This window comes from Polypterus senegalus, chromosome 3 (genome assembly GCF_016835505.1).
Source record: "Polypterus senegalus isolate Bchr_013 chromosome 3, ASM1683550v1, whole genome shotgun sequence".
Lineage (NCBI taxonomy): Eukaryota > Metazoa > Chordata > Cladistia > Polypteriformes > Polypteridae > Polypterus > Polypterus senegalus.
The window spans coordinates 35,770,587-35,783,378 of NC_053156.1; the positions used below are offsets into that span (position 1 = coordinate 35,770,587).

At 39.7% G+C, this 12,792-nt stretch overlaps 2 protein-coding genes across 2 annotated transcripts in view; one reads left to right on the forward strand and one right to left on the reverse strand.

Moving 5' to 3' along the window:
- phf23b (PHD finger protein 23b) overlaps positions 1–9,669 on the reverse strand; it is a 60,882-nt gene extending 51,213 nt beyond the window's left edge. Inside the window, exon 1 of the mRNA XM_039746933.1 lies at positions 9,587–9,669. The gene's annotated coding sequence lies outside the window, so the exon portion shown is untranslated. The remainder of the gene's footprint in view (positions 1–9,586) is intronic.
- The window catches only part of elp5 (elongator acetyltransferase complex subunit 5), a 53,172-nt gene continuing 50,010 nt past the window's right edge, over positions 9,631–12,792 (forward strand). Inside the window, exon 1 of the mRNA XM_039746935.1 lies at positions 9,631–9,812. Coding sequence (XP_039602869.1) covers positions 9,752–9,812 — 61 coding nt within the window. The 5' untranslated portion in view covers positions 9,631–9,751. The remainder of the gene's footprint in view (positions 9,813–12,792) is intronic.

The following is a 12,792-nucleotide window of genomic DNA, read 5'->3' on the forward strand; positions in this document are numbered from 1 at the left end:
GTCACTTCCGGGGCCAGACCAGCTGGACCCGCCTTTTCTTCCCATAATCCATCATAAGAGAAAACAACACCATCTCGGGCAGACCAATTGATTTCTAAGATGTCTCAATCTTGCACTGTTCCACACATTAAATTTACGCCTTTTGTGTAACTTTAATATACAGGGTTTACCTCAGGGTGACCTTTTATCTTGTGCTCTTGTTTCATTACAATGGATACTTCAAGTATGAGAGAAAATTTCAGCAGTGTAGTATGTCACAGAAAATTTTAATGGTGATTTTTGAGATCAGCAAGTCAAAATCCATTAAATGTTTAGGAATCAAAATTTTTATTATCAGGCTTAGCCAGACCAAAAATGGATTTTAGCCTCAAAAAACTTGAATGTCTCCAAAAACCTACAAGGAGAAGCATGACCAATAACCTTACAGTTGTACACAAAAAGGTCAACAGAATCTTTATGGATAAAATAATGTATTCATCAAAAATACATATCGAAAAGGACAAGGCAAAGCAACTCAGAGCACAAGAGGTAAAAAAACAGCTGCCGAAAAGACAATCGTAAGCCAAGAAGTCCCAATACAGAGGACAAAAGTTACATCCAACAACATAGCAAAAAAGGAAAAAAAAAAATCCAGAGAAAAATAATACTTACAAAAGTCTCCAACAACTACAATACTCAACTGCTGGCTCTCACTTTTGGCTGGAATAAATAACCAGAAGGAGCAGCCATGACATCACGGTAGCCCCTCCCCTTGGGCTCCCCCTACAAAACACATACAAATAACAAGATAATATACACTAAAGGATTGCACACATGGACTTGCATCCTGACTGGGGTTAAACAAGGATCCTTATCCAGCCAAAACACCAATACAATGTAAGGATCAGGGGAGATGAACACTATTGAATATTTTCTTCCCCATTTCAGCAGATGGCAGTATCCCTGTATTGGGACTCCCACACAGACACCTGCAGAGCATGTTGGGATCTGTAGTCTCACAGGGCCAGGCCCGCCACCAGGGGGGGACAAACGGGACTCTGGTCCAGGGCCCTTACGGAAGGGGGCCCCTTCACACTTGATTTTTTTATGCTGATGTTGTGCACGTAGATATATATTCGGACAATTCTTCAAGTTATATGTAATAGAAAAGTTAAATCATTTAGCTTACAACAATACAAGTGAGTGTTTTAATAGCTGCACGCGCCACGCAAGTAGATATCGTGCTCGTGTCGTGTGAAGCATGCTTGTCAAAGGGGGCCGGCAGCGGCACGCTTCTCAAAGACAAAGGAGAGCCGACGCCGATGTCCTTGAGCTTAACGTTGAGTAGTATGTTTGTTGTACAGGGTACGTGGATAATGGATTGACTTCGCCACTGTAATTGAATACTTCTGTTTCACACACACAGGTGCTGTTCTGTCTCAGACAACAGCGATATTGTTGTGCACTATCGTGGATGCTGACGTGTATGGTGTAGCAGAAGTCCGTCTCCGTAGTGTGATAATTCATTCGCTTGGGTGTTTATTGTTGCTTTTAAAGCAGTGACGAGTGTGCGTTGGTTTTGTGTGTATCACTAAAGATTCTGGATCACCCGGATTTTTTGAAAACTTTCAAGTTTGATACAGCAAGTTACCATACTGATTGTACACCATGTAGATAACCCTAACCGTTAGTATATATTAAAATGTTCAGATGTTAATCCTATTCATTGCATTGGTATAAATGTACCGTTTCACGTTAGATAATACATAGGCCTAACTCATTAATGTATTGATTCAATTCCGCTACGAGCTTCCGTTAGCACTGGCTTTCCTTCTCGCAGTCAAACTCTGATGTGCGAGAAGGCTTAACTCATCAAGTATGGCATTCATAAATGCAGCATTGTCGCTGTCGGATAAACTACATTTCGATCATTTTGTATACGTATTTGAAGGTTTTGTCATGTGGGGACCCGGGGGAAGGCAGAGGGGCCCACACGTACCCAGTTGTCTGAGGCCCAAATATTTCTGGTGGCGGGCCTGACAGGGCAGTCCTGCTGGGTTCCATTGGGGCTGCCAGGGGAAGCTGTTCATAGTTAATAGAAGCCACTCAATCTTATCCAGGCAAGTCGGAGTCAGGAGAGGAGATGGACAGTCGGGAGAGGAGATGGACAACACTCACCTGGGAGGAGTCGAGGAGAAAGGGTAAGGAAATGTTTGTTTTGCTTTGCTATATTGGGCTGTATTAAAAGGAAAAAACACATTAAAGGTATTTTTGCAAATAAAACATATTTATGTGCACCCAGGACTGTTTTTGTATAGTTGTGCCTGGGGTTGTGTGTGACAGCACATAAATTCAAAAACTTTTACCAGAATCTCATCATTGTTCATTAAGAAGATTGGTCTGCAGAATGCACATGTTCCCCCAAATACACTTGAAGATATTCCCACAGACCTGTGTAGAGATACTTTCATTTCTTTGTAATTACTGTATCAATTTCTACAGAGACAAATTTAATGCAATCTTCATCAGCTGGTATTAATGAACTAAGTGAACAGCTGTGACTGAGATAAGTGGTGCATAATAGAGTTATAAAACAAAAGGTGCAGTTTTAGAAATAACAATGACCATCAGCTTGTAATGTACTGTGATGCACTTGTGAGAAATAAAGAATATTGTCTCAAATATGGGTACAGAAACCTCTTGACAGACTGTGGTCCATGTGAAATTTGGAGTTACTGGGGCAGTTTTAGATATTTTAAGCTGCAAGTGACCTATTTAGAGACAGGTTTAAAACAAAATAAAATCTTCTACAATTAAAAGTTTATGAGAGCTCTTATTTTTAATTAGAAAGAGAATATTGACTAAAAACTATTAAATATCCCAATTGGATTTCATGCATCAGCTAAAATTATTTTAGCTTCCTTCAATTTCCCTAGCATCATTCCAAGTCCCATATTATCAGTAGCCACAAAAGGGAGTGTTCCATTTTTTACACTCTTCGGCTCATCCTACCATAGTTTGAGAAGAAAACCTGAAAACTAGAAATAACAAAGTTCCTGACAAAAATAGGCTTCGATGGGGACTAATTCTGAACAAACAAAAAAAAATTTAAATATCCATGAAAAAAATCTCAGTTTAATACAGTTGCATAATCCAAATGTCAGATATCCAGCAAAATGATCACAATATCCCAAACGCGTGTACTTTTGCAAAAATATTGTTAAATAAACCACTCCCAGAAAATCCTCTTGAGAACAGCTGGAGAATACTGTCAAAATGAGAATGAATATTTGAATTGAAGATCCTCCTCTCTCCTAATTCTTAGTTCATTAAGCTTCAACACCAATTTATGTGATTTTTCAGTTGCAGGCTGTGAAAGTACAACACTGAATTGACCTTCAGCTTGTTGAAGCATCTCAAATATGCATGAAAACAAGACAGACTTTCTACCTGTTAATGATTTGTTTTGCTTTTCTCTCCTAATTGTTTATCTATCTGTAATGCTGATATGATGTGAGGTGCCAGGGTACCCTGTGAATGAGCCATTACTGAGCATGCCTCCTGATCATGAATAAAGAGGGAAGTGATTCTTCAATTGAAAGGTCTTTCTGAATGTAAGTTTCTAACCAGCTTAATCTAGACAAGGGTTGCATGGAGGGTGCTGGGAGCTAGAGCCAATACCAGGTAACTAGTGCTCAAGGGAGAAATAGGGTGCCAGTCCATCTTAAGGCAAACACACACACACACTAGGACAAATTTAGTGTTGCTAATTCACCCAACCTGCATGTCTTTGGATAGTGGAAGGAAACTGGAGCTTCCAGAGGAAATCCATGCATACACAGGAAGAACATGCAAACTCCATGCATGGAGGAATTCCTTACTGTGAGACCAATATTTAATTTTCTATTCAGTAGTACACTGGGGAAATGGCATTAGTGCATGTGATGCCAACAAGATCAAACAAACAGATTAAAAAGACTTCAATCTTAGGAGCCAGGTTGAATACACGGGAGGAAGTGTTAAAACAAAGGTCACTCTGCAAGCTGCTTACTATCCTGGGCAATGACTTGCACCCCCATACGAGGTTTTCGCTAAACTGAGGAGCACCATCAGTGACCGTAGGGGAAACTGCACTGCTCCAAGGAGCACCTTGTGAGGTGGTTTCTACCCTCAGCCGCCCATCTCTATAACTTAAGCCATACAGTGCAGTGAAAAATATTTGCCCCACTCCTGATATTTTTCCTTACTCATTACACTTTTTTGTTTCTGATCTTTAAACACATTTAGTATAATATGAAAGCCGAACTGAGTTAACATAATACACAGTTTTAAATGATCATTTGATCTTATATATAAAGCAGACTGCAACAATCTAAATGTCATTTGTTTCATAACATAGTACAGTAGCTAACGTGTTGGTGTTATAATTTTTTCGTAAAAAAAAAAATTCAATACGATTTTTTTTAATACTCTCATAATCAAAAAACTAATTTAACTTATCAAAATCAAACGTAAAGTATAAACCAAATATAGCTATGATATTTAACTTATAATACTTATTTATATACTGTACGTAAAATATTTCATGCTTAATTGACTGTAAAACAATTTCAATTTGAAAAGACTAATTGGAGATTCGGTCTTGTACATTATGTCTGTTATCATCCACTTGATGCTTGGGACGTTTGGACAATCATTGAAAATTGCTGGAATCAATTTGGACATGGCCTGTTTCTCACATGGACAACTTTATGTGGCATGTTCAAGGGTACAAAGTCCTAAGAGCCTTTATATGTTGGCTAAAGATGGAAAAACTAAAAACATTGTATATAACAAGGCACTTAGGTAAACAATACAACACATTAGTGAGTCTTCATTGTTTGTTAATGATTTTTATTTTTAAAGTTGTTTTTTTTGGTAATTATGTTTTTCTCAAACAATTAAAAACAAAAAACTTTTTTTCCTCCCAGGCAACGCCGGGTATTTCAGCTAGTTAAATATGAAAACTACTTTTCTGAAAGTCAGGCCCAAAGAGAAGGTTTTTTGGGGGTGCTGGATCCATTTAATATTAATTATTAACAATTAAACAATATCTTTTTCTATGAATGAAGATGTTAGATCAGGGGTGCCCAATGCGTCGATCGCAAAGGAATTGCAGGTAGATCGCGTTGCATTCAAAAATTTTTTTTAAAAAACGTTAGTCTATCATATATCCTCCCTATGGTATTTGCCACTTGATTGACATACAGGGCGGCCAGTCTGAGATCTCCTTTCTTCTAAGACACTGGTTATCCCACACACACAATCAAATGCGCGAGCTACTGCAAAACTCCAGCTGTGATCTGGTTAGCTTTCCAATTTATATCGACTAAAGAAGGGATTTTAAAAAAAAAATTGGGGTATGGGCTGGATGTGGAATTGGAAGAGGAGTTTTTTCTCACAATGTCACAATCGAAGTACGTTTGCCTGATCTGTCAATCTATCATTGCTATTCCAAAGAAGGAAAATGTGGAAAGGCATTTTCGAACTGCTCATAAAAACTACGAAACTGACGTCCTTCCAAAAAGCGATCTGAGAAAGAGAAAGGAGAGGAAACTAGAATCACAGTTAATCGGACAGCCGTCATTTTTCACTCGGCTGAATTCAAAAGCTCCTTGACTGCATTATTCAGCTCTACTTATTTACGCGAGTCAGCCTTTCCCCACATGACGATTACTAAATCCAAATACTGTAGTGACCATAAATGTATTGAATTGTTATTGTGCCATAAAGGTTATTCAGTTATGCAAGGTACGACCACATACATTTTATGTATAAAGTATACTAAGTATATATATATATATATAATTTTTAAAGTAGGTAGATCATTTCGACCTGGTCAATTTAAAAGTAGCTCGTAAGCCGAAAAATTGTGGGCACCCCTGTGTTAGATGATCATCCATTACAATTTATGTTTAACAGTTTACAGGTTAGTTTACCTCTTGACAGGCTTATTATGGTACCTACATTGAAGGATACTGTAAGTGTCTGTGTGTCCATCTGATTGCTATGTCTATGTCATTCCAAAAGATAGTGCATCACAATCATTTTAAGTACTAAAATACATTTCATTTTTCATTCCAACATATGGGGGTATCACAAACATTAACACTGCTTTTATGAATCAAATACAAAACTGCATATACCAGAGACATATAAAGTACACTGCATTTGTCATTCAATCCGATGATGTATCACAAACGTTTGAGGCAATAAAATGTTACAAAATACGTTCCTAAAGATGGTGCTCTGCAAACTTTAAGGAGGAGGTCTATATTGATTATTTAAGATTTCAACAGAAGACTTTAATCTGTCTTGAACAGGTAACATAGCTAGTCTACAAAAGGATAAGTGTCTGTGTCTGCATCTGGTTTCTACAGGTGCTGGTCATAAAATTAGAATATCATGACAAAGCTGATTTATTTCAGTAATTCCATTCAAAAAGTGAAACTTGTATATTAGATTCATTCATTACACACAGACTGATGTATTTCAAATGTTTATTTATTTTATTTTTGATGATTATAACTGACAACTAATGAAAGTCCCAAATTCAGTATCTCGGAAAATTAGAATATCAGTTAAGACCAATGCAAAAAAAGGATTTTTAGAAATGTTGGCCAACTGAAAGGTATGAACATGAAAAGTATGAGCATGTACAGCACTCAATATTTAGTTGGGGCTCCTTTGGCCTGGATTACTGCAGCAATGCGGCGTGGCATGGAGTCGATCAGTCTGTGGCACTGCTCAGGTGTTATGAGAGCCCATGTTGCTCTGATAGTGGCCATCAGCTCTTCTGAATTGTTGGGTCTGGCGTATTGCATCTTCCTCTTCACAATACACCATAGATTTTCTATGGGGTTAAGGTCAGGTGAGTTTGCTGGCCAATCAAGAACAGGGACATGCATCTACATAAAGTTCGTCAACAGCAGGAAGCATGAAGTGCTCCAAAACTTCCTGGTAGATGGCTGCGTTGACCTTGGACCTCAGAAAACACAATGGACCAACACCAGCAGATGACATGGCACCCCAAACCATCACTGACCGTGGAAACTTTACACTGGACCTCAAGCAACATGGATTCTGTGCCTCTCCTCTCTTCCTCCAGACTCTGGGACCTTGATTTCCAAAGGAAATGCAAAATTTACTTTCATCAGAGAACATAACTTTGGACCACTCAGCAGCAGTCCAGTCCTTTTTGTCTTTAGCCCAGGCGAGACACTGTCTCTTGGTCAAGAGTGGCTTGACATAAGGAATGCGACAGCTGAAACCCATGTCTTGCATACGTCTGTGCGTGGTGGTTCTTGAAGCACTGACTCCAGCTGCAGTCCACTCTTGTGAATCTTCCTCACAGTTTTGAATGGGTTTTGTTTCACAATCCTCTCCAGGGTGCGGTTATCCCTATTGCTTGTACACTTTTTTCTACCACATCTTGTCCTTCCCTTTGCCTCTCTATTAATGTGCTTGGACACAGAGCTCTGTGAACAGCCAGCCTCTTTAGCAATGACCTTTTGTGTCTTGCGATCCTTGTGCTAGGTGTCAATGGTCGTCTTTTGGACAACTGTCAAGTCAGCAGTCTTCCCCATGATTGTGTAGGCTACAGAACTAGACTGAGAGACCATTTAAAGGCTTTTGCAGGTGTTTTAAGTTAATTAGCTGATTAGAGTGTGGCACCAGGTGTCTTCAATATTGAACCTTTTCACAATATTTTAATTTTCCGAGATACTGAATTTGGGACTCTCATTAGTTGTCAGTTATCATCAAAATTAAAAGAAATAAACATTTGAAATACACCAGTCTGTGTTTCACTTTTTGAATGGAATTACTGAAATAAATCAACTTTGTCATGATATTCTAATTTTCTGACCAGCACCTGTAAGTCTCTGTCATTCCAACAGATGGCACATCAGAAATATAACACTGCTTTTACGAATCCCATACCAAATTGCATACAACACATTGCATTTGTCATTCCAACAGATGGCACATCACAAACATTTATAGTTACAAAAAACATTCCTAAAGATCATGTACTGTAAAAGTTAAGGCTGAGTTCCACAATAATTCATTAGATTTCAACAGAAGACTTCATCCCATCAGAGATTTCATCCCGTTTTAGCCAGGTTGCACAACTAGTCTTTAATAAACCTCCTACATATACTCACAGGGTGTAAGACCAGTCTCACCCTAGGGCGATACACTTGACGCCACAACCAGGTCCTAAAGAGCCTTGCGTCCACAATGGAGGAAAAATGATCTTTCATCAATGCCCTTTTACCACCAATATCTAATCATCCATGGATGATTGCCTTTGTCCAAGAAGGGGCTAAAGATACCAGGAGCAACTCCACACCATCGGAAAGTGGCCAGCTGTGCTTAGCACGCAACTGGAAACTGCTGGTAGATATTGGCCAACAGTTGGTGTTTCCACCGGAGATTGCCTCTACTACCTTGAGACCTGACATGGTGCTCTGGTCCCATTCCTTAAGGAAGGGTTACATTATAGAGCTCACCGTACCCTGGGAGGATTCCGTGGATGAGGCATACGAGCGGAAATTTCTACGGTATGCTGAGTTAGCTGCTGAAGCGCAACATCACGGCTGGACCATGGAAGTTCGCCCAGTGGAAGTTGGATGCAGAGGGTTTGTGGCAACATCTACTGTCAAACTGCTTAGAGACCTGGGAATTAGGGGCCACAGCATCAGAGGCAGCGGAGAGAAGTAGTCAGTGGCTTTGGATGAAGAGGAATGTCCCCTGTTGGGCCCCCAATTAACAAACTTAGGCTGCCATACATGGGTTCATGAGATGTCAGTCATTTGACACCGAAGCGACTCTCATGACTAATTGGGAGTGGGACGCAAGCTTAGGGCTGATCACCCTAGAGCTGACCGCCTCTGGCGAGGGTGTATAGTGTGAAAGGCCGAAACAGCCCATGAGCCAGAGGAACACTACTGATGATGCGTCCCAATATTCTGAAAAACTTCTCCAAGTCTACCATTCACCGACAAGCGTAAATGAACCTATTGTACGTGCTTGCACAAAGATAGTAACATCTCATTCTGTGTTTTGTAATCTGACACCAAATATTGATGATTTCTGTCACTCTAGGCAAGCTCACTCCTTCTCATTAAGCCTGAGCATTTACATTTATTATTCTTGAAACCTTAAAATTCTATTACATCTTCTTACATTACATGTAAGTATTTTCTGGATTAAATGTTTTTTTCACATATAATGGTTTATTTTCAACGGAAGCTTTTCTAATTTCCTTTTCACTTTTTTTTTTTTTTAAATACAAAGGAAATCTGCGGATGGAAATATTTTGTGTCGTGTTCTAAAATAACTTTTGTTTTTCAATTTTTATTAAGCATTTTTAAAATTTGACTTGTTCATTCATGAGGTGCGGATGTGTATTTCGGCGCAACCAACTACAACATGTTACAGAGTGTTATTCTTAGAGCCCTGACATCGAATGTGTGGTGCTATGACAAACCTGCAAACAAATAAATCTCTTTTATCTTTTTATTCATTCACAACACTTACAGGGATCCATCCTTTCTTGATTTACCTTATAATGTCATCGTATCTCATACAGGCCGTCTAACCTCGGCGTTGAGTCGGAACCGACGCGCCGACTGCAGCCTGCATTAGACGGTCGCTGGAGACGGCGGGACTACTCTCGACTTCCGGTGGTGCCGCGAAAAACGCCGCGCTTCTGTCACTGCAGAGAGTCATGCTGCGTGAAGTGATTGCAGGCTCAGAGGGAGGAGGAGGAGGCTTCGTGCTCATTAAAGGTGAGAGGGGCCGCAGTTTACCTCATAGCTCAAGTAATCAGTCGCACATTATTGTATATTGCGCAGCATGTCGAGTTTCAGACTTAAGTACATACCCGTACAATTGTGTATATACAAACTGATCAGTATGAGAAGAGTTCAGACAGCAAATGCAAGATATGCATCGATGACAGATAATGGAAAAGTTACAAATATTGACAGTCACAATTTAGCAGTATATTGAGTGTTATAAAATGATGTTTAACACTTAGAAAATGTAAAACCACAGGAACATGATATCAAACATATGTATCGATTTGTGTCATTAAGCCCATCGGATAATCCAAAAAAGAAATAATCTCCGTTTTTATTCCAGTTGAGATTTTTCTGTCTTAATGTGGTTTCACTGTTCAAAAAAAACTGCAAACTTGGCCCATTCCCACATCCACAGCACCACATATACTATATGATACACAACACATGAAAGCATATTAATGCAGTTTTACTTCCCATGTGATACTAAGAATTGCTTAAGTATAAAACTGCTGGTGAGATTTTCCAGGACAAATGATGGAATACTAATCAAGTCTCTCTTGCAAATTTAGCACACTCTCACATTTGTAATGCGACATGGGGCAAAACATGGTTTAACAATAAGCATAAGACAATACATGTATCCCACAATGCTGAACAAATTGCAATTCAGGTTTCGCAATGTAATCAAGTCAGGTCAGGTTGGGGAGCATGCACTGGTACAGTGCGTTGCTGCACCCACAACAAGACAAAACAGCTCGTGATCCTGGTTGGCAACTCCCCATGGTTACACACAGTGCAGAAATGACCGTCTCTGCTGCAACTAAATGGTATATGTGCGTCCCCTTGGCCTGGTCCAGCCACTCATTTCCTCAGCAATGAGGATCCTGTGAGCTGGATCACCCTCAGGGAATCGCACCACATGACCATAGTGCCATAACTGACACTTCGTCTCAATACAGGTAATGTGCCTCATTCAAGACTCCGTGAGTAACCACTCATTCGATACAAAGTCAAACCAGCGGTACCCACGGATTCTCCAAAGAGACACAATCCTGAAGGAGTCCAGTCTTCGTCCTAGGTTACTTGATAGCGTCCATGTCTCGCAACCATATAGCAGAACAGGAAGCACCAGGATTCTAAAGACTTGAACATTTGTTGTTTTGCAATGATATTTGAAGCACCACACACCCCTTTCCAGCGGTCTCATGACCCCGCATGCTCTCCCAATCTGTCTACTAACCACCAAGTCACCAAGACATGAATGTTGCTACCAAGGTAAGTACATTTCTCGACGTGGTAAACACACACTCGTCAGACAGACCCACTGCTGATGGCAGTGCCCAAGGGATCATTAAAGGGCTGGATCTTGGTTTTTATCAGGACACTCGCAAGCCTAAACACTCAGACTCCTTGCTCAGTCTATTGAGAGCCCTGATTAGAGCCTCCATTGACTCGGCAAAGATCACAGCATCGTTGGCAAAGTCAAGATCAGTGAATCTTTCTTCACCGATAGATATATACAATATATTCCCACAATATGAAATTTTCAGAAAATAAATGCACTGTATATTTGATGCAACTTTTAATTAGACATTCATAAATAAAGACATTGCAAAATACATTCAATTCACTATACACATAGGCAAGTTTTAATGTATGTTTTTGTAACTGTTTTCTTTTGTATTAAAATAATCTTGAATATTGTAATGAACACTGATATAGAAAGACTGAAGCACTCACCAAATAACAGTTAAGCCCAAGAACAGATGCATGTATTTAAAAAAGAGATTTTCTTCTTTGAGAAGTAGCACCTTCTTACTGTTAATGGCCACAGGAAACGCCTTATAAAATAGCAAAAGCCAACAGACAGCTAGGCATGCCATTCTTGGCCCCCCCAGACATCTGCCTCTGTCTCTTATGGTTTCTCCTAGCAGTTCACTGAAGATCACTTGTCTTTTACGTGTACTTCTATTATCCTGTGCCCCAAGACTCACCGCCTGCATTTTTGATCTTTGCAGGGTTTGTGAGGTGTAATATGAATAATCCTATGGTTTATGGAATAGCTCTGCGTACCTGTGTAATAGGTCACTGTCAAACGTTCAGCCCACCCTTATTCAGGGTACTCTGCTGATTAGCACAATATTGACATAAAATATTTGCACTGCAGTAACCTAATAAGTGCTGCATTGTTGTTTAGTACATATACAGTGGTGTGAAAAACTATTTGCCCCCTTCCTGATTTCTTATTCTTATACAAAATGTTTCTGATCATCAAACACATTTAACCATTAATCAAATATAACACAAGTAAACACAAAATGCAGTTTTTAAATTATGGTTTGTATTATTTAGGGAGAAAAAAAAATCCAAACCTACATGGCCCTGTGTGAAAAAGTAATTGCCCCCTGAACCTAATAACTGGTTGGGCCACCCTTAGCAGCAATAACTGCAACCAAGCGTTTGCGATAACTTGCAATGAGTCTTTTACAGCGCTCTGGAGGAAATTTGTCCCACTCATCTTTGCAGAATTGTTGTAATTCAGCTTTATTTGAGGGTTTTCTAGCATGAACTGCCTTTTTAAGGTCATGCCATAGCATCTCAATTGGATTCAGGTCAGGACTTTGACTAGGCCACTCCAAAGTCTTCATTTTGTTTTTCTTCAGCCATTCAGAGGTGGATTTGCTGGTGTGTTTTGGGTCATTGTCCTGTTGCAGCACCCAAGATCGCTTCAGCTTGAGTTGACGAACAGATGGCGGACATTCTCCTTCAGGATTTTTTGGTAGACAGTAGAATTCATGGTTCCATCTATCACAGCAAGCCTTCCAGGTCCTAAAGCAGCAAAACAACCCCAGACCATCACACTACCACCACCATATTTTACTGTTGGTATGATGTTCTTTTTCTGAAATGCTGTGTTCCTTTTATGCCAGATGTAACGGGACATTTGCCTTCCAAAAAGTTCAAC